The sequence below is a fragment of the Phalacrocorax carbo genome, chromosome 15 (assembly GCF_963921805.1).
Source record: "Phalacrocorax carbo chromosome 15, bPhaCar2.1, whole genome shotgun sequence".
Taxonomy (NCBI): domain Eukaryota; kingdom Metazoa; phylum Chordata; class Aves; order Suliformes; family Phalacrocoracidae; genus Phalacrocorax; species Phalacrocorax carbo.
In genome coordinates, this window is record NC_087527.1 from 2,028,346 (window position 1) to 2,051,473 (window position 23,128).

At 44.1% G+C, this 23,128-nt stretch overlaps 1 protein-coding gene across 1 annotated transcript; it reads right to left on the reverse strand.

The window, feature by feature from the left end:
- Positions 1–5,399: 5,399 nt before the first annotated feature.
- TMEM233 (transmembrane protein 233) lies at positions 5,400–22,415 on the reverse strand. Its single transcript, XM_064465941.1, has 3 exons — positions 21,999–22,415; positions 14,881–15,015; positions 5,400–7,211 (listed from the first exon to the last, which is right to left on the reverse strand). Exons 1-3 carry the CDS (start codon positions 22,185–22,187, stop codon positions 7,200–7,202), a joined length of 336 nt encoding a protein of 111 aa, XP_064322011.1. The 5' UTR covers positions 22,188–22,415; the 3' UTR covers positions 5,400–7,199.
- Positions 22,416–23,128: the final 713 nt, after the last annotated feature.

Sequence of the window (23,128 nt, forward strand, 5' to 3'; positions counted from 1 at the left end):
TGAGATTCGCTAAAGACATGCCACAAAGGCCTGGCAGAGCTCGTCCACCCACTGATTTTCTGGAACCTCCAGTTTTGCTTCTCCCTTTAACAGCATCTGTGACTTTTTGCCTCCTTCCCAGAACTGCAACCTGAAGTGCACAAAACTCCTCTTCCACTCCATCCAGGACCAGCCTCCACATTCCAAAGGAAGACTACAAAATCCCGTTTCGCTCCTGCCCCTTTACATACCTGTCTTAACCTTTCCTTGTTGCCAGATGAGGATGTAACACACGGGGAGCTGCTTCACCTTCTTCCGTCAAGACTTCCATATGTGTCACAAATGAGGTTCCTGGTTCACTTCCCTAGTGAGAATGTCAGAGTCACTTGTCACTGAATTTATCATGACAACTCTCTCTAGTTTTCTAAACTGCCATATCTCTCGGATGGGGGACACAGCATCAGGCCACTTAGGCTTAGCTAACGAAGCTAACCTTAGCTAAGCGCTCTTGACATTGGTACAAGAATAATTTGTTCCCCCGCAGTTTAGCTGTGTGCATTGCCTTACAGTTTTGGGGGCTGCCCAAGAACCGTGACTGTAAGCATTTTCAGTGAGAAGGAGAGGAAGAATTAGATAAAAATTCCTTCTCACCTCTGACATTAACTGCCAGCATGACCTTCAGGAAGACTCTCAATTGCTTTTGCCTTTAGCTATTAGCTTTCCATCAGCCAAAGGAAGGTGATGCTAGGTTGGGTGAATACTGCAAAATTTTTTAGCTAAATACAAACTCAAAACTGCAGATTATTTTCTCCTGGTGTATTCAGGACCCTGCTTGTGTTCACTACCCACATTTTCATGGAACAAAAACTCAAGTAAACATTACATTCAGGCATCACAAAAACAAATATGAAATTTTGTTATTAGCAATCTCAGCAACATTGTGAGTGCTCTAGGATTTATTGTTCGTATGCTCAGGATAAAGAAGTGGTATCATGGAACTGTATGTTGAATCACGACAGTTTGAATTGCAGATGGCAGGCTGGAGGGGAAAAGGATCAGGGGAAAATGTAACCAAATAGTTTTGAATAAGAAATTATCTTGAAAAAAAAAAAAAAAAGCACAGTCCGCTTTCAGACCATCCACAACCCGTAAAACAAGATAAAAGCTATTGATTAAAAGCTTCGTCAGGTCTCATGACTGTGCTACACCACTTCATTGGGCAATGTGAGGTTTTAAAAGGAGATGCCTGTAAAACACTTGCAGGATATGAAGAGCCACCATGGTCTCTGTGTTATTTACCGTGTCACTAGCCCAAGCAAAGGTCAGCTCCTTTTTCCCTTACATCTACTTTCTTCAATAAACATGAACATGACCTGGGCTGACTATTAAAATTCCCACAGAGCATCTTATTCGGAGATTAATGTCAAGGCATTTTGGTTCTTTGCTCATAAGGTCATGAGACTCAGCAGACTCTGTCAAAGTTCTAACAATCATGACAGAGCACTTCTGGTGCTGTACAGGCTGAGGGGTCAAGTGAAATCACACCTTTACTACTGAGTCATTCTACCCCCTTGAAGATATCACTTACCATCTTTCTTCAGCAGCTGACTCATTTTCAAAGAAACTAAGGACCAAACAGGATAGATCTGAGGCCAGGAGAGACCTGTGTTAGGGGAATGTATGTCTTCGATTAAATGGCATGAAGAATGGCCTTACAAACCTTTCAGGCACAAAGAGTCAAAGCTAAACTCTTGTGCTAGCCCCAGCGAAGGGATGGCGCTCACCAGCCACTTGTGCTGTAGGCCAGAATCTCATTTTCACTCCTTGGATTATCTCCTGGAGTTGGTTAAAATGCAAATGCGATTAAGCCCCACTGAACACTGGTTGAGATGTGTGTACACGGGGCTGCCATGGCTCACCACTACCACACAGCCTGCTCTGGCGTGCACCCCTTCATTTCAGTGGAGTTTCCCCTTCTCTTACCCCAGAGTATGTGTTGAAAAAGAAATGCAGTGGCCTAAAGTCTGACACTGTGCAGTTTGAAGTCCTGATGAATCCACTAATATGTGGCAAAGTACTTTTTCCTTGACATGACGCAAGCTTATTTAGCCAAAGAGAGGTCACTGCGAGCGAAGCAGAAGCTGACTCAGCCCTAGAGCTCAATATGACAAAACCATCCTCAGTCATGAGCTGGTAGATCAAATTCAGACATGCCATAAATCACATTATAAAGGACACAGGAGCAAGTGCGTCGTGTAGCTTCTGTGCTGTGGAGAGTGAGTTAGGTGGTAGCAGCAGCAGAACTATCCTAGAGTTCAAGACAGGATAAATTTAACTACAGAAACCTTTCAGTTAAATTTCTTACTATAACCTTCCTTCCTACCTTGGGCTCCCAAGTTTGCTCCTCCCTCTTTACATCGCCTGAGTGATCTGTTTCCAAACCCCCTCCTTCTTTTAGGTCACTTCTGAATTTAGCCCATTTGCCAGGCTGCCAGGGAGTGATGCAGAGGAAGTCGGGCAGCCTCCTTAAAGGCTCACTCACATTTCAGGGACACATGCCGTTGCTGTGCATGCAGAACATGCCGTTGCGCTTGGGAAACGGAAAATTGTGAGTACACATAAAATCGCTCATAGACCAGTGCATCCCTCCGCAACTCCTCTGCTCCAGCGTAACACTGCCCACCTTCAGAGACCTACTAATTAAAAATGAGGTTGGAGATGGGAGGATAGTAAAAGGAGACTGACAGTCAAGTAGCATTTCAGCCTGAAGGTGCTGGCTGTGAAAAGGCTGAGGGCTCAGTCTCAGAAGAGCCGTGGGTTAGGCAGCAGCCACACAGACTGCCCTGCACAGGCCTTCTGACATCTCTGACTTTGTCTGGAGGTGTCTCAGGGCAGGTTCCACGTCGCTTCAACCTCCTCTTAGTTTACCCCGTTATTAGGAGTGAAGGTTTGGCGATAGAGACTCTTCACTCCACAAAACAACACGTTCTATAAAGGCTCCTGAACAGCTGTCAGGTAACTGGGGTGTGGCTTACCAGCTTGACCCCGAATCAACCCAGTGACTTTCTTTGTATTTAAATCTTACTTGTCTTGGGGAATCCAGTACTTCAAACGCATCCTCTTGTGCATGTGTGCACACACAATGCGCACAAAGTGAAAACCAACTGGGAGGAGGACCCAGATGCAAATCCATAACAACATCCAGCTTAAATTAACTGGTTGACAAAATTAGGGTCCAGGTAAGGAAATGAGCCTAGAGAGAGATGCTAGCGCACTGTTCCAGCAGATGCATCTGTTCTGGTTCTGAGAGCGATGGACACGGTTGTGGCAACCAGATATAACCTATCTCTAGGCTGAGGTGCAGAACGCAGTTCACACTGTGAGCACATATCCAAAGATGCAGGTGCGAAAGCAACAGTTCTGGAGCCTCGAGCCACACCGTGCATGGATAGTGGTTGCAACCGCATAAATTGAAGAGCCAGTGCTGATCTTCAAGTCACAAGCTGTAAACTCCCGGGTGGGCGTGCAGGGAGGCACCCTAAGAATTTCATTTCATATTGTCCCCTTGACTTTTTTTTTTTGCTGTGCAATCTGATGAAACATACACCGCATGTTGTTTAAGCATCTGGCTGACCCCCTTCATTCAGCAGCAAAGAAACTCCTCTTATATTTAGAAGCCCTCTTCTAGGGTTACATATCAAGATACATGCACACTGCTGTTTTGCAGAATGCAGCTGCCCTGTAAGAAGCGAAAGATGCTAACATGATCCAGGAGCTGAGGCCAGCAATTTCAAGTTTCCATCTGTCTCTGCCTGTAATACATGCAGGGAGGAAAAGAGAGCTGGACTTCAGGCAGTAGTTGCTGCCTTCAGCGTGCAGGAAGACTGCATCAAAAAATGGAAGGCTGGAGCAGCTTTGTAGAAGGAAGACTCTGTTCACCTGCCCAGGACACGTGTTGAGTTGAAATCCATTTTACTGGTCTTTCCACCCCTATTTCGTGAAATAACATCATTCAGCAGATACATACGACAGCTGTTCTTTTCTTTTTTACAAAAAAAAGGTAGGTGCAATACAGAATAATAATGGGCCAAACCTAAACCTAGATGCGTGATGATGAAGAACAGGTAATTTCCGGAGCCTGTCAGAGATAATGAAATTTGTCTATGTGCCCCTCAAAATATGAAGTGGGCACTAATTTCTCAGGCAACTGCATCCTCCCTTCCACACCCCCTGCTATCACCAAGGGACTTGCTGATTGGGGCAGTAAAACATCATTTAGCTTCCCTGTGTTTGATACCTCGCTTTGTATGGGCCTGTCACACCTACAGCAGGACGATTCCGTTGTACAAGCACCATATTCATTTGCAGCACAAGCTGTGTTTGACTGCATTTCTTTCTCAAACATGGTTGAAAATTTATGTAAACATAAATAAATGAAGAGAAATTATACCAATACATTAGTAAAGCAAAAATAAGATTACCTATAACATAGAAGCACTAAAGGACATTAGAGGAATTGCTGCATTTTCCCCGCTCTGTCACATTAAGTGGTTTAATATAAAGCCTTTATTTTTATACCAATCAATAGCACTGTAAGGTAGCAACATTTATCTTCAGAAGCACTGAAGACACAATGGCTCAATTCTCAATTATATTAAGAGCGAGACTTCAAAGCTATTTACGAGCATCAAGATGCAAGTTAGATTTCAAGTATGGTTTTCAAAAGCATCTGAACAAATCAGGTGTCTAGCTCCTATTGATCCAAATCCTTGTTAGGCACTTCCAAAAAATACTTCAAGTTGCCTACCCCTATCCTCTGGTTCCCAAATAACTTTGGAAATCTCTCTCCCCTGCTGGCTGTGGTCTAGTTTCCAGTACTGGAGTTTAATATTTTGCAGGAGGATGAAACTTTTTGCACACACTTTGATTCTTGAGTACACTGATGTAGAAAACTATTACTACAGCAGCGCGACGGTGTTTACTTGGATGCCAGCAATTCAAGGTGGTGGAAACCTGACCTCTGTTACCTGCTGAGAGACCTCCTTTGGTGACCTCATTTGACCACTCCCCCTCATGGCTGGAAAGCCCCAAAGAGACCTCCCAGCGACCATTTTGAAAAGGCCTCAACGCTCTTGCTGGATGCTGTTTTGAAAACGAAGCAGAGAGCCTACCTTGCTGATATTTTGGGCATTAACTGATTGCCAGCAACGTCTGAATGTAGTAACTACAGTACAGACCGGTTGTATGGTATCATATAGGCCAGAAATTTTGCTTTTGCTTTGATTCACTTTATTCTGAAACTGTCCAAGGGGTTAGAAAAAGGGATATTACTCTTTAAAATAGAAGAGGCAACAAAACTTAGGAAAGACACTTCCCACATACCAGAATGGACTTGAATTAAAAGTAATTTTATTCCACTTCTCAATGACAGTTCTATCATATCAGATAATAAGGCAAGCTACTAAAAGTCCCACAAGACATATCAGACCATTGAAATAGTATTCAAAAACCAAAGAAGAGTTCACAGAACAGCTAATTCTTGGGATCATCAAAAACAGTGGCAAGATTCCCACATGGGCAAATTTGATCAGAGCAAATGCTGAAGAAATCAACTGATTTCACTAGTATTTGTGAAGTTTTATACTGGAGTAATTAAGGATAGGTGATGCATCACTGACTTCAATGAAAAACAGAATTTGGCAGAAAGAAAAGCGAAAAAGCACATTAAAAGTCTAATATCAAGGCACAGAAAATACATGCTGCTTCCAGGCATATGCTTTAACAGGTAAAGGTGTCCGGGAGATTTTTTTTTTTTTTAATAGGTAGTTGTACTCCATCCAGGTGTGATTCTTTTCTCACTTGCACCTGCAAAACTCCCATGCATTTCTGGGTAGTCCGTCCAGATTTATGCTGGCGCAAGGAGAGTAAGTGTAAGTCGGCATAGCTTGCTTGAAGGTGTAGTAACAGTTAAAGCAAATGGAGCAACAACCACTGAAGATGTACCCAGTTGTCTTAATGCTCACCAGAATGTACTCCTTTTAACGTGGAATATTTGTGTGACAAAACAAATACATTCTTTCAGTTTTCAGCTAATAAAAAGCAGCTGTCCCGTGCTAGATTTTCATAAGGTATCAAGAAACTGCTGTAATTTAGAAGCCATCAATTCTGTAACCTAAGGTTGTTCGCTGAGTAGTATCTTAGGATTAGCAAGACATAACTACATAAGGGTACAAAAGTCTGGCCATCTCTAACTGCATTGATATATGGACTATTCATAGCAAGATGAGAGGATGTACTAAACAAAACAAGACATGAACAAAGCAGAATGCAATGAAATTATGTGACTTGCTAGAGGAAAAATAACAAAGGGATGAAGAAGAACATCTATTTAAAAAGAAGATCTTTTGTCAGATAAAAAATAGGAACTTTTTACATACGTGAAGTTTAAAGAGGAAAATATGATCAGTGCAACTTTAATGCAGGACTGGAGCTAAGTCAAGGGAGTTCAACAATGAAAGACAAAACAAAAATAGATCATTAAGAAAAATATGGATGCTGTGGAAGAAGAGTGTCTCTTAATAATCAAGTGATTGAAATCGGTCCCAGGTGGTTAAAAATCCAAGGTAAAGACCTAAAAGCTGAGGACAGAAGAAAGCAGCCGCTGAGTCAGAGTATGCCCATGGCATTATAAAATCACATAGCAGGATAAAATCACAAACCTGTGGTTACAATTGTGTTATGTTTAGACTACTTTAAAGCAATAAAAAAAATCCTTAATGGCCTGATCCAAAACACACTGGAGGCAACAGGAGTTCTACTAGCTTCAGCGGGCTGTGCATCAGATCTTACATTGTGCACTATAAGCAGTCCAGATATGTGGGCTTTCTCTGGCCAGGGTCAGCCAGGGAACATCATGGATCCAGGATACATTCCATGTAAATGAGAAAGAAAATGGAGCTGTTAGGGCAAGATCTTATTATACATTAGGGTAAAAGAGAAAATGCTGCTTTATACTGAGATTTCTTATAAATAAATAATTTTGAAAACCTGGTCACACTGTACTGATGAACTAAGTGGACTACCAGGTCATCCACCAGCAACATGCCTCTGCAGACTTGCAGGGTCAAACCTAACAGTCTGGAATGAAGGGTTTCCCTCTCTTCTTCTTTTTCCCCTCTTGAGGTTTGCATGATGATATCCCCTAAGTGCAGTCCTGGTCTTCAGATAGCATGCTGCAAGGACAGAAAAATACATATTTTTAAAGGAGGAAAAGACAGAGTTTGCCTTCTGAGTTTAAATTATTAATTCTACAGATCTAATGGATACATTATGCCACATTAGTGGCACTTGTTCTCTTAACAAACATCCCTCTAGATTAGTGGTTCAATACAGTTTTGATTCAAAGAGCTAAGTTTCTAATGGCACCGGTCATCTGTCAATCTGAACTGAATTTTTAAACTGGGTTACCTGAATCAATGCAAGTTAGGATCTTTCATTGCCAGGAAAAAGGGCTCTTATTTGACAAAGTTTCATGAGGTCAACAGCATCTCTGCTTCCTTGAAGTGGTACATAAAACAGTCAGGCAAGAACAATATTTTCAGCAGCAGACAACTTCGTGAATACAACAGCAATACGTGACAGATGTTTTAAAAGGACTGGGTAACCCCTCTTGTGTATCTGCATTAAGAGAGGAAAGATCTGAGAAGTCTCCTCAAATTCTTGTGTTGGGGTTAGGTCTCAGACATTACCCATGGATGTACTGATCTCACTGGCTTGTCCCTGGATGCTGGGCTCTTCTTCATCAAGCAGCGACCTTTTAGCAGCTCCTTAAAGAGACATCTAGGACATGAGGCACTAAACAGTAAATATATCCTGCAGACAGCATTAACTCCTTTGTTGATTGTCTCTTGGATGCTACTCAGGACTCCAACAGGCAGAGTCTATTGTGCATTTCCTCCATGCACTGATGAAACAACTGGACAAGAATTTTTAATGTGGTTTGCTGAGGAAATGAGGCTGATGTAATCACATTGTATCTGTGCATCTACATGTGTCTGCTCACTGCTCAGCCTCTGAGTGGACTGAACATGTTTGATAGACAGGTAGAGGACTTTAAGCTCTTATATTTTTACAAATCCAGTAAAAAGAGGTAGGGTATTAAGGAGATAATCAGTTAGTGCCCTTACTGATAGAAAAGCAGCGGTATGAGCTCACTGGCTAGGTGGACACCAAGAATTAGTATGGGTAAAAGACAATAGAAATGCCCCGACTTCAGACTTTGCGCTCTATCAGTTACTGGCAGGTCAATCCCTGCAGCAAAAGGCAGGTAGTCTTTCTCAACTCTTTTTTTTCCCTGTAGTAAGGTTCAGAGAACAGGATTGGCAATGTAAAGATCTGGAGGCTGGCTGTGTAGTTCCTGTCATCTTGCTGGCCCTCAGTTTATTCTGTCTCTCAAAGAGAGACAGGCAATCAGTGAAATAGCTGTAAAGGCTTTTGAGAGCCTCAGGCAGGGGACAGCAGAGATATTAAAAATAATCTTGCCTGCCCTTTCCCCCTGAAGAATTATTTCTAAGTTAGTAAGAAAAACATACATATACATCTGTCCCTGGTGCAGAGTCTAAATGCTGACTCCTTTTCCTTCTACTAGTAATGACCAATGTTGCATTACTGCACATACACTTGATTTAAGACCCTACTGATTACGAAACAGTATAAGCTAGTACTTTCTGCACAGCCTGGCTGCGTCTCTGTCTTCCTTCGAAGCCATGCTGACAGGTGGTATTTCTATGACTTCCTTGGGGTGAAGTTCTAGATCAAGTGAGATTAAAGAAAGGGTCAGAAGTTCACACTCCTCTACGAAAGCATTAAAATATCATAATGGTTTGCATCAAATTCCAAAGTCACTGAACACCACTACCCTTCTCACATATGTTATTACCAGAAGATAATTCTACCCTGCCTGTGGTCCTGGGGTTCAAGATAAACAAAGACAACGAACATCTGATGTGAATTTAAAAGTCTTGGACACTGGTCCATTGGCAGGAGTTTGTTGCATTCCTTTCCTTCAGTACTTTGACTACCCTTCCTCACACCAAAACTGCCGCTATCTCAGTCAGAGCTCTACAGAAAAGCTTGTGCCTTTACTTCACTCTAACACCTCTTAGTAGTTCTCCACATTCTTCTTGACTCACTCCCACCTGCTCAGACTGCAGAGAACCACTGGAGAGGTACACAGAAGACATGGGCTTTATATGATATGCTTTCTGGCTCAGTTGGGAAGCAAAACTCGTATGAGCTCTAGTTCTGCCCTAAGCAGAATTGTCAAGCGTCACTCGGGCACTAGAGATAGTCTAAAAGCATGTGCTGTAAGAAGCTGCATATTGTTTCAGACTACTAACAGGCTATGCAGCCAACCCAGCAATGGAATGAGAACGCATGATTCCCATGGTAGCGTGAAGTTGAATACAACATGCTGAGATCCAGTTAAGAAAAGGGTTTGGGATTGCCCAGGAATATGTTTCCCTAAATCCCATCAGTGGAACTCAAATGAAATCCAAAGACACCAAGCACCTTGTGTTATTAAAGCAAAACAAAACAGAATTTGGAATTTTCTCTAAATATTTGCAGGCTGCTCTGAAAACACAGATTGCGAACTACTGGAGAGCCCTCATTCACTGACAAAATGATTAGCTTTTGCTGATCACAATACTTAGGAAGAGACAGGAAGGCTGACTCCAAATCCATTCAAGTCAGCGGAAAGTCTACTAACAGGCGTCATGAACATGAACATGAGCATAACAATAGCAGTACTGGGTCGGAGCAGACAGCCATCCTTGCAGCATCCCATCTCTGACGCCTAAAGGGACAGATAAGAAAAGGCTATGTCCAGGGTGATATTTCTCCCTTTAGTACCTTCCAGCTCTGGCCATCTGCAGCTTAGAAATTCCTGAGCCCAATATTATATCTGCATCTTTGCATTTAAGCTTTTTTGGTAACTTCACTTGTTGCTGTTTCAAGTAATTTGTATTTTTTGTATCCACAGCAACCAGAAGAAATAAGTCCCACAGCTGCACTGTATGTCACATGGAAAAATACCTCCTTCTTGTTTTAAGCTGCATTCCTTTGATGCCCCTTCACCTCCTTCATAACAGACAACAAATAATCACTGTTTATTTCACTGCCTTTAACTACTGATTCCTAAGTCTTTCTTTCCCAAACCGAAGAGAATGTGTCTATTTTGTCTGTCCACATACAGAGGTTTTTTCATACCGTGCAGCCCTTCTCTCTCTCTTCTCCATTGTGTGTGTGTGCATGCACACCTGTGTACCACGTCTTCCTTAAGACAAGAACCTCAGAGCTAGAGGCAGGATTCAGGATGTGGTTCACAGCTGAGTGTCGCCTGCCGTTGGGTACCTTGCCGTTCACTCTCTAACCAGGCATATCAAGGCCCCATGCTGGCTACGGCACACAGCCCACAGTGATGTCTCCTGATGGAAGACAAATACGTCCCTTTTCTCCCTGCAGTTCTTAATGGGCAACATGCCTATGGGCACATATGCAGGGCTAGACTCACTGGTAACACAAATATCGGTTTAAGTTACATCTGAGCAAGCAGTGGAAGTGTAATTCAGCGTGCAGACCTGGCAAGGTAGGAGCGCGGGAGAAGCTGACAGGAGAGGGTGAAAGTTACAGAATGGAGTAAGAATTAATTTGGCCTAGTGTGGAATGAGGGACAGCCCTGATTCAGCACACACCGCAGCTTAACACTCAGCGGCTCCTCAGCATAATGAGGAAAGCACCAGTTTACATTGATCAAGACAGACGAGTTTTATTGCTAGGCTGTTAACTCCAGTGATGCAAGTGACGGCTTCCCCTTGTCTACATTCAGGGTCATGACTGCAGAAGGTAGATGGTTCCCAAGTGTTGGGTGGGCTCTGTTCCAGGCTATATATATATATATATAAGTATCACTATATCTCTTAATGTATGTTTGCTAAAGATAACATGCCAGTGTTAAAGACAAATGAGGCTCTCCAATGCAGCAGTAGAAGCCCCGTGTTGGCTTAGCACCGAGTAAATCTTCAAAATGAAAAGTCAAGGCTGTTTCTTACATGCAGACGTAGGTGTTGCCTCCTGTTAATCCAGTGCTACTGTTGCTCTGCAACTGAAGAAACCAAAGGCATGCAAGGAAGCTCGGGGCTCAGAGTCCCCTTTTCTTGAAAGGTGAAAGGGTCTTCCTCTTCCCGAGTTTACCAGTATTATTGGGGAAATAATGCCACTGCTCAAAGCAGGAATTTCTTGCACTTCCTCTCCCTGCAGCTTCTCCCATTTCTACTCTCAACACCCCTGGCTGATGTTCTTCTTCCTGACTGAGGCATGTGGAGTACCATGGGGGCCCTCCTCAGCTCTGCTTAAAGCACAGGACTTAGCCCCTTTCCTAAACGAGATGGAACACATAGTAGGTTTGGGTACTGAAAAGACAGAAGAGATGTCAGAACAAATGGATAACTGGTTGGAATTTTTAATAGAGCACGTGGGTTTTGATACTCAGAGGGTACTGAAATTTGGCAAGTAAGGACTGACCTCATTGAACTGGTTTTCTAGAAATGCCGTTCACTGAGATGAAATTACTTTCCAGTGAATGCTGAAGGAATCTGGGTCCAGAGAGGGAGAAGTATTTGAGTGTTCAATTCACAGTGGTTTCAGTGAGAGACGCTCAAGAGCAGCAAAGGATTTTAGCAACTGAGCTGTGAGTTTGCACAGGAGGCAGAAGACAGATGTTGACGATAGCAAGGGACTGCTAGGGACTGTGCAACAGTGGTGACAAGCCACAGGGCACCATCTCCAGAACTGCTGGATGCCTTGACCGAGGTGGAGCTTCAGAAAGAGGATGTGGGCGTCCAGGTTGCAGAGCTGTACTCTGACTGAAGTGCTGAATCTCCAGGGAAAAGGGTTCAGGAGGAGGTAAGCAGACTGCACATCATCAGGGTGTACAAACAGGAGACCAACAGGGTCTTCACAGAGACTTTGGGGAGGGGAGTGCCTGAGCTCCACAAAGCAAAGGATGAACAACTAAAGACTACACTTGAACAAGAACTGAATGGAGATGTCCACGATGGGGAAGGGCTGAAGTTTGTGACTTCTGGCAGGAGAAGGAAGGTTGCTTCTTGGCCCACAGATCTGCATTTCCAGGACGTGTGTAGCCAGCCCCCTGGGGGAAGGTGAGGAGTCGTTTTGAAGGAGACTTCAGAGCCAGCTGAGCCTGAACCAAGTTTCTGTACCAAGAGGAAAAGTTGTGTAACAATTGATAGAGATTCCCTCCTGCCAACCTGAGTGGGGTGTCTCAGGTTTGTTGCTTTCCAGAATTAAAGAGTTGGGATGTTGTGGAAGAACTTCCGAGGCTCATCCAGCCCTCGGACTCATTACACCTTGCATCTTTGCTACTGTCAGCAGAACCATGTATAAATCAGAACGAGCTAGTGAAGTTTATGAGAGGGTCTGTGAATACTCAGGTAACACCCTCTGTGAGAAGCTCTAGCAGTCATGGGAGAACAGATAAAGTACTAACACAGATTAGAAATGGGACGGTAGAAGGGGAAACCACAAGCTTCAGGGAGAGATACCAAAGAATATGGAAGGACAATACAAGGGGGTGCTCCCAATGGTAATCTGTAATGAGCCTTTGAAGGTCAAAAGGCGTCACAAGGAATGTCAGTAGGAGCAACTGGCTAATATGGTAGCTGATGAATTTCATGTGGATAAAGTTGCTGTTAGTAAATAATCATGACCAAGGTACAAATGGATGTGAGATAACTGCATGGAGCACACAATGTCATCCACACCAGTGGCATGTCAATCCTAATTTATTTAGTATTAGTTAGGCAATTTAGTATAAAATATAAATGTCCAAGAGTAAGGCAACAAAGGGGACTCAGCTAAGCATGGAGGGTGGAAAGGCCAGTTGAGTGGTCCTGTTCACTCATTTTCACATCAGAAGAATAAAGATTGCTGCTCCCATCAAACACTTTTTTAGAAGCAAGGGCTCTTTGGCGGGTGACAGGTCAGAGGGAGAGGGGGAGTAGCAAAAAGACTGGAAAGCCAGACAGCAGGGTGAATCCATTAAACCTCAAGTCCTCGCGGAACTCAAGGTACCATTTGGCCAAGAGACCCTTATGGAAACTATTCGCTGAATACAGAAATTAATATCCCAGCACTGTGATGAGGGTCCCCAGGCAATGCTTCCATCTAACACAGAGATTTTTCTCTAAAAAAAACCCAAAACCAATTTTAAAAATCCTCAAAAGACAAAACTTAAGAAAAAGCCATAAAGTTGTATTATACTGATTTACTGCTGCTTATTTCCTTGAGGGTAGGAGAGAGAGAGGTGCTTACAAACACTAGCTGGATGTAAAATGCTAACCACCACTAATATCTGGCAGCAGGCTCAAAGAAGCATTCACACGTTCAGCACACAGGGTCCTACAGCAGTGGAAGTGAAATGCTGACTACAACTGGATGTAGGTAGGTTAATGGGAACGCTTCAGGTCAGTGTTGTCTACCACTCCTCATGCTGCCCTTCTCTCCTCCTACTTAAAAAAAATTTATTGAGCTGCTATCCTTGTCTGAGAAATGATGAGTAAGGTAGTAGAAGCGACGAGAGGAATTTACTGCTGCTGTCAATTACAAAACTTGGCACACCCAGCCTGAAGTGACTTGGTTTTAAAACCGTGAAGGCTGAACAAACGAAACACAAGCTGAACCAAAGAGAGATTCGTTCTTGCAAAATGCATGGTAAATTACTGAATGTTCAGTAAGCTTCTGATTCTGCAGCACCATCCACTAATATCGTACAGAAATGGACCCCATCTCCGCTAACTCCCCTGCAGTTCAATATCACAGAATCACAGAACCCCAGGCTGGAAGGGACCTCAGGGGTCATCTAGTCCAACCTTTCTAGGAAGAGCAGAGTCTAAACAAGATGGCCCAGCACCCTGTCCTTCAAGTTTTTGTCTGAAAATGTTGTACGTGTTTAGCCAGGTACTCCATTCCACTGCCCAGAGATGTTTGCATTTCAGTCGTGGATGAGGTGATCTCTGTTTATAGTTTATACGTAAGCTTGTATAGTGCTCTGAAGGGCTCTCCAACCAAAACAGCCCATACTGAACTGATTTAAGTTGGTTATTTTAATGGGAAGTACACATCACTGGAGAAAAGAACATACTGTTGCACAACCTTAAGAAAGGGTATCAATACCCTAACTACATTTGTCCTGTTTTCCAAATAAGCCAGTAATCCATCTGGGTAACCACAGAAATTCGTCTGCTGAGCTTCTTCACTGCTGTTCCAGGTATATGAAGGGAGAGCAATTACACAGCACTGAAAGTGAACAACCTTCTCCCACAGCAAGCCAAGTCAAAATCACATTTGTGGTCACTTTTGATATAGTTTTCATCTCCTTAATATCAAACAATAAAATAGTAATTGACTGTTGTCATCCTCTTGCAAAGTTAAAAGACTTGTTAAACAGATTACGAGACTGAAAATTAGCACCTGGGAACTCTATTACCTGAAATCTAAGGATCTCTATGCACTTGGCCTTGCAGGTGGTGAAACTGAGGGGCAGAAAAGCAAAAAAAGCAACTGGCCTAAACTGGAAAAACCTATGGGAGCTGCAAGAGTTTCTAGAAAATCCACCGCTGCTAAGACACGGTCATTTGCATTTAACAACAGACAACTGAATTTCCTAAATTGCAAAGTAAGAAAAATTGCTCTTTTGGAAAAAATGCATGCATCTCTAAATTTTAACATTAGTAGATAGTTCTGACAATCTTTAGTTTCTTCTTCTGAAGCGCATGCACAGAGAAGAACTGCTTGCATCGGAACTAGTAGCATTTTGCTTACCGTTGTGAAATGAACTACGCAATAGATGCCAATGATGACGAGGCCAATGATAATCGATGCGACAGCAACCCAGAGTGCGTTGCGACCCAGTCTTTTTGACCCTTCTATATCTCCTTGATTATAACTGTTTAAAGCCTGCAGAAGAGAAACAGAGAGTTTGTGACTTCTTGTAAAGAGAAATCCGTACGCAAACCAACGCGACTGCTCTGAGCCAGCACTGAGTTCTGTGCACGTTGGCACTGTAGAAAGGACTTCAGAAAGTGGTGATTTGCTTTGTACAAACAAAGATCCACTGCCAGCAGTGCAAGGCAAGCAGGGAGTCCAGTTTTCTGTTCCACTCGTTTTCAGTACATTTCATTGCAACTACAGCTCTCTTATTTTCAGTGGTGAAGCTACATTTGTATGATGAGTTTTCTTGTACACACCAGCATAAGAGCTGTCAAATCGACTCTAATCCACCCACTTAGAGAAATCAGTGGCTTTTATCTCTGGATATATTTTTGTAGTGTATGTGAATTGTTAGTTGGCCACTTCGCTAGCAGGCTGCATTTTTACAGGAAAACTTCTTTAAAAAAAGCAGACTAATTTTCTATTTTTCCAATGTTTTACTTTTCAAGACAGTTTGAAGAGTTCATAGGTAGTTTTCTGGTGGTAGAAGAACAAAACAAAACAGAGAAATATAGATCATCTGAATACAACATCTGGTGCCATCTTCATGGGCTAGAAATTCTGTCCTTTTCCATTTTAGAACACACTGATGATTATTATCATATACATCCTGAGGTATGCATCAGTCACATGGATATTCTCTCAACAGACTTGAGGTTATCCAGCCATGATCTAGCAGGTGCTTTATATTATTACACGCAGAGATTGCAAGGTGTGATAGGACTGCTGATCTTGTCTTTTGTGAGACAGTCTATAGTATTTTCTGAATTAATTTTTATTTTAATCAGACCATATTTTAAAAAGATTCAGTGAAAGACACTGAAGTATGCTAGTACACGAGTCTAACACAGTTGATAGTAATTTTTTCCCAAGAATAAGATGCTATCAAAGAAAGATCAAGTATTATTACTAAGAATTCTTTTGTAAGATCAGGAGAGTTTGAGTTCATAAACCATGACATTAAGTCCAGATTTCTTTATGAAATTGCAGTATTGAACTATGTCAGCATACTTCCTTGGGGAATTAGGTTAGTCATAACCTGTTCTTCAGTATCTTGTGAGTATTCTACGAAGCATCCCAGAAATGGGATACTTCGTGGGGGCAGAAATATGGGGACCTGATCAAATGAATAGTTCTGTGGACAAAATAATTCAGGCTGTCTTTAGGAAATGACTGCTTGAGGTACCACCAAGTGCTATTACAAAAGTGCTTTAGCTATGAATTACTTTTTGTAGCAAAGACAGAACAACAGCTAATTCAACAGAGTGAAGATCTGAGACTGTGGAGAGCAGGAAAGGAATGAACTTCAGAAGATACCAAGCATCATTGCAGAGCCTTTTTTCCCCAAGCAGAAAAATAATTAGGGTCATTATCTGTGTGTGTTCTGTCGATTAGTGAGCACACAGCAGTTAATGGGCTAGATGCACTGCAGTAAGAACACTCATGCCAAGACAGTCCTAAAGCAATGAAGCCTATATTCCTAGAATTGCATCTCAAGCATAAGTGCAGGTTCTTATTCTCTAGAGTCTAAGAAAGGCTGAGCTGCTGATGCATTCTTGCCCTTAAAGACAGCACTGATACATTTTTTCCTCTTCCTGGAAGCCTACATATGCCTAAATATTTCTCTATTTTATTTCCCTGAAGAGTATCACTAATACCTCTGCTCTGCTTTCAAATTTCATTGAGGTTGGCTAGGGGACTTAAAGGATATAGTGGGGAAAGAGTGAAGAGGTGGAAATGAGAGACAGAGACAAATACATGTCATCTCTGATTCTCCACCAATGGTGCCTCCTGTTACGAAGGGGGGCTGGCACAGTTCCGCTCACCTAAGTTCCTCCACTGTTTTCAGCAGTCCTGTCTACAGGAGAAAAGCTTTCTTAGGTTTCCTCAAAACACATTAGAAAGGTCAATAAAAAGAGCATCAGGAGAAACATAGCTTGCCTTGGTCTTGAGCAGGCTGACTCCTCCTGCATCTGTCAGCAACTGTGAATGTGACTGGGGCTACAAGGGAGAAACGTGGAGAAGCACCACTGACACCCCAGCCCTGACGTTGCTCTCCCCACCCATCAAAGGACTCACTTTCCATGACATCCAGAGAGCAGCCCCGCAAACACCCTAAACTCAGTTCCGCATACATGTGGTCTCAAGACTGAGACACAGTTGTAAGCGAGACATGGCAGCACCAGCTTGCAGTTCTGTGCAATTTTACTAATGTATTTAGGAAGTCTGGAGAACGTCCATCTGATTTCTGCAGGTGCCGCATAAATAATTCACCCTGTGCACTTCAATAAATAATGTCATTTTAATACAAATCCATGATGAAGAGGAGGAAAACAGCATTAATGGTAAAGAGGAGGATTTGGGAGAGATGAGGAGGAGACAACAGTTTCTTTATTAAGAGGTTTAAATTAAATGGCATAACTCAGACAGCATTGAAGAAAAAATAAGAGGTTTGGGGGAGTGGTTGGGGTCTGATGCAAAGCTCTTTGGAATTAATTTACTTCCATCAGCTTCAAAGGGCCCTTGGATCAAGCGTCCAGTTTTCAACATTAGCCGTAGACAACAGTAACTGTTAAAGCCTTAAATGTTACATCGGTTTGTTTCCAAGGGCTAGGCAATATATGCAGAATACAGCATCTGCATGTGACATTTGGTCTGTTCAACTTTTAAAACAAATTTCATCCATTTTCAACCTGGCTTTTTAATCATATTTTTACCATATGATTTCTCATGTTTCTTCTACCTCGCTCACTATGAAGTCATAAACTAAATTAAAGCCACAGTTCTGCAGCTGCTTATTTACTTGAGCAAACTCAGTGACTTCACCAGGTTCAAACACATCTATTTATAAAAGATATTCTCACTTCAACAATGAAGCAGCTTAACCTCATATGAACAGAAATTTGCTGGATTAGCTACAAACTATTAATCCCTTTTAATGTGCATTTTCTGTTCCACATTCCCAGAGCACCGTTTTTGGCAAAGCAGAGAGAATACTGAATTACTTCAGAAATCCTCCTCTATATCTCTTACAAATCTGGGCACACCAGACTGAGGTTCTCTGATCAACATTTTCTGTGCTTTCCATAAGCCAGGCTGTAACAAACCTTATTTGGCTGTGCCTGGAAATGAGACACTCACTCTAGTTCAGATCAAAGGAAGAATGAGACGTGCTGGCTCAGTATGACTCCTCGCCGCGAGAACAACTTACAGGAAAGAAGAAAGAAGAGGAGGGACTCGGGGAGCAATTCAGAGCCAGGCTTGATCTCTGCTTTTTGGCAAATGAAACGGGCAGGTGATGAGCAGGACACAACGAAAGGGGAGTTTGCTCTGCAGGCTGTATAGCAGCATGCCAACAAACACTCAACTTCTGTGTCTCTGGGGACGGGTCGAAAGTGTTGTGGCAGCGGAAAAGCTTACCAGTTAGCAAAGAAAAGGGCTGTGCAAAAGTGCTTAAGAACAGCTGCTGACCCTTCTTGTTTAATACTCCTGAAGCAGGTACAGGCTGTACATATGGTATTAGATGTCCAGGTACTTACAAGCTACTTAAAAAAGAGCTGTGTAAATAATAAACTTTCTAAGTAAAGAGAAGTACAGCTGCACAGGAACACTGGTGACTATGCTAGTCGCTGACCTGACCAAAGCCCACACATTGTACGTGGCTTGTTAGGATCCCAATTAGAAGAGGTGACTCCCTCAGAAAGCAAGTTCCATTCTTTGCTGTCCCATGGCTTCTACCACCCTCTTGCCCATTGTCTCTGCTTAGGGATACTAATCGATAGACAAGGCATCTAAATCCAAGGGTAACAAATGCAGCCAAAGAACTTACTATCAGAGGCAGATGAGCCCAGATTGTCACAGCTTGACCGCATACGTTGTTTGAAACATGCAAGTGGTTCAACAGAAATGTGTCAACATTAAGAGGGAGTTAGGAGCAAACAATCAGGGAGAAATAGCTTTTGGGAGACTGTTTTGAAATGGCTACAAATCTAAGGCTCTATGGAATTAGATGACTAGTCTTGACGAACAGATCTTTGAAATAAAGACAACTGAAGGTTGCCTTGAGAAAGGCCAGTAAAGTTTGTTCAACTATCAGACCTCAGTGCTGGAACAGAAATATCTAAGTGACGCATTTTTCAGAGCTGTCCCATAGCCTCCCTCTAGCTCTGATTCCGTGAGTCGGATACAGCCAGTCCACCTGAGCCAGTTCTCAGATACAACTGCCAGTTCACTGCCAGCTAAGTGCTCTTTGGGCTCACAATAGGGGGAAAAGAGACAACTGCAGATAGGAGCTGAAGAGCTCTGTGACACACTGCCTAGCCACAGCCTTGCACCAGAGAGGTCTCTTCTGTCGTGTGAGCCTCCTGATTTGGCACCTGCACCCCACACTCCTGCCCTGATGCCTGTGATCTCACCTATGTGAGAAAGAATAAGGAAAGTCTGAGCGAGGCAGTGGGCAACTAATTGTACAGCGACACAATATAGCTGCTGGAAGCAAGAGGAAGCAGGAGAACTGACAGCACCTGGCTGGAAATGCAGAGTACTGCCGAGAACAAGAATTGTACAGATCTCCATTTGCTAAAACTACCAAGCAATCCTCACCCCTGCAAGTGACCAGCAACTAGTTTGAAGAGGCTGCTCCTGTAATGCAAATATATGGACACACTGATGCCATTAAGTTTCCGTGCTACGAACTATCCTCTTACCCCTGTCACGAGAACTAGATTTGATTCACAAAGGAGGTAAGGAACAAGAAAAGGTTATTATCGCAATAGGGAGAACTCGGGACAGGTTGATTCTAAAAATATAGTCAAGGAGGTAAGATCTCAAATGGTAAGGCTTGTGCCCCCAAAGGTGAGAAAGAAGTGAGGAAAAGAGTGCTGGAGTTGAAAATGGGGCAGCAGAAGAGACTGAAGACAAATCTGTCATTTAATTTGGGGGTGTGTTAGAGCCCAGACTCTACTTTTGGAGTGAAAACATTGTCTGAATTGAGAGCACTTAAAGAGGACACGACACAGGCAAAGAGGATGCTGAACCATGCCCCTCAAGAAGCCAACAGGACTTTCCCTTCCAGGCCCATTCTAGGAAATGGAAATTTATAAAGAACTTCACTTTTACGGGTCTATATCTCTTCTGACACAAGATCTCAGGCAAGCTCTGCAGACTATGAAGGTATATGCTGTAAGAAAAGAAAATACCCCCCTCTTGTATGTCAGTGTTAACCCTCAGCAACTCTAGGAGAAAAGCTAAGAGAGGGAGGATGTAGATCCCAGAAGTGGAAATAAAGCCAGCGTAGGGTAAAATGCAGAACCTGGAGTTGAGGTTAATGGAGCAGTTACAGGTTGCAGCTCTAAAAGGCCGGGGAATCAGGCTGTGGAAAAGAAGTTGGACATGTTATTTTCATGGAGAAGGAGAGGTTTTAGGTAAGAACGACGTTGAAACAGGAGCCATTCACACGCAGTGGAGATGAGTGGTGTGGTTTTTGTTTCCCCCCCTTCAAGGGAGTGGGCAGCTGAGACCTGCACAGACTGTTTAGCATTCAGGAAGTGCTCTTCCCACCCTGGTTTCTACATATCCCCTGGTGACAGTTACTTAAGCCTGACTCCAAAAGCCCGCGTGAACTTCAACTAGGGCGTGGGTGAAGATATCTCCATATGGGGTGCAAAAATCTTTAGAGGCCAAATTCTGTCCTTGACAGTTAACTTTTGTGCAACCCTGGTGCTTTGGTGAAAGCACTGTCACAGTGAACAGATGCTCAAAGCCCCAGATCATCAGCTTTCATTACTTTATATAGCACCCGTAGTGTCCACAGACAGAAAAGATGCTGGGTACCAGCAGAACCCAATCTTCTCAAATCAAGGAAAAAAGCACATTGCACAGTTACGTTAAGAACAAAGATAATAAACATGTAGAAAAAAAATTACAGCTAATACTTACCAGGACAAAAACGTTGTGAAGATGCCTTTGGAATAGCTCCTTTAAGTAATTTTCAAGCTTAAACATATATCCCAATATTTAGGTGTGATTTCTGATCAGTCTTACTAGTTCTAAAATAGTGCGCTTCAGTATATTTTTGATATAGGTAATTCTTTTTATACTTAATTGCAGAAGGAAACAACTCTATTTTTACTTACCTTTTCAGCCTGGCTGTGAGAGAAAAGGATGAAAATATGCAACATGTTTTGAACCCTTTCCAGCCGCTAAACGATAGAAATACATTGCAGTGTTACTGATTATGCTGGTCATGTATCCTATTAGAAAAGTCTGGATCTGACTCTGCAACTTTTAACTCAAAGAAGACTCTGTTTTAACAACGCCTTTGAAGTTAATGGGATTGCTGGATTATTAAGGACTATGCAAATCAGTTATCGCTTGTAGGAGCAAGGTTGCTCCCTCAGCGTACTCAATACTCAATTGTATAAGGGCTTTTGTCAACAACCTGCAATCATTGTTGTGTGCATTATTCTAGCAAATACTGTCGGGCTACAGAACCTGTTTAGTGGGGAAAAGGCTTTTCTATCATATTCGATTAGATGAAGTAGAAACCACACCTGTTCCTTTGCAAATCTGCTTTCTGCTCCCTGACCGCCACTTTCACACCCAGACAGCGTGTCCGATCCGGTGTGCAGGTTCGCAGATGTAACGAATCCCGCCAACCGGGATAAATCTCCCTCCCTTATATAGCCTGCTATTGAAAACTTGAACTGCCTGTCGCTCCACGTTTCAGCTCTGCTGCCGGGACAGCTAAGCGGGCACCCTGACCGAGCCGCTGATGCTCTCAGGCTCGCTGCCTCACCTAACTTTGCCCACGCCAGGGAGAAGCGGTGAAAGGCGGCTGGAGCCCGCTGCCCTGGCGGCGGGGCCGGCGCGGAGAGCCGGAGGTCGCCCGCCACACGGACGGCCAGCCCCAAGCCCGAGGTCGCTCGGGGACCCGCCGGGGTGCTACTCACCATGACGGCGAAAACGAAGGCGACGATGTTGACGGGATAGGCGGGACAGAAGCAGGCGAGGATGCTGAGGAGCAGGTAGTTCTTGGGCCGCGGCTGCGGCGGCCCGTCGGGCAGCTCATCCTCGATGTTGGTCTCGGGGCTGTTCTCCAGAGCCCTCTTGATGTCGGCACCGGCGGGGAGCGCGGACATGGGGCTGCGGTGCGGCGCGGCGGGCGGGCGGCTCGGAAAGCCCAGCGCCGCGCACCGGGCAGGCGGGACCCCGCCGCGGCGCCGAGCCAAGGGAGCCGCCCGGCTCGGCTCGGCTCGGCACGGCTCGGCTCGGCTCGGCTTGGCACGGCCCGGCTCGGCTCGGCTCGGCAGGGCTCGGCTCGGCACGGCACGGCTCGGCACGGCTTGGCTCGGCTCGGCAGGGCTCGGCTCGGCAGGGCTCGGCTCGGCACGGCACGGCACGGCTTGGCAGGGCTCGGCTGGGCTCGGCTCGGCAGGGCTCGGCTGGGCTCGGCTCGGCAGGGCTCGGCTCGGCGCCTCCCCGGGACGAGGACAGGACCCGGCGGGGCGGGGAGGGGAGGGGTGGGGGCCGCCCGCCGACGGCTCCTCTTGCGCCAAAGCTTTTAACCCCGGAGGCTATGCACGGGAGGAACCGAAAAAAAAAACCCCAAACCCCACAAACCAAAAACCCAAACCCAAACCAAACGGACACCGTCGGCGCTCGGAGCACGGTGACCCGGCGGCGGTTCAGTTAAGTGACTGGCACCGAATTTGCAGTACCGCGGGAGAACTTCGCTGCGTTCTCTGGCTCGTCTCCGGTGTCAGTGCGCTCCATCAGCCAGCGGCATAGAGTCTGAAAAGACATTTCCTTCGATCTGGGCTGAATTTGTCATCCCCCAACCCCAGTGACTTTCTAAACCACAAAAAAACCCTGGTAGGAAATAACCGACTTAAAGCATTTTGGTGCTCAGGCCCAGAGTGTTTTGGCCAATTTTTAGCAAGCGATTCAGTCCTTACGGAATGTAACATCTGTAAGGGGAAATCCACTTGGGGGGATGCAGGAGGGACAGCAAGGAAGGGGATCCTTATTATTTCCAAAATCTACCATATGGAAAAAAAAACCAAAACCAAAACCAAACCCC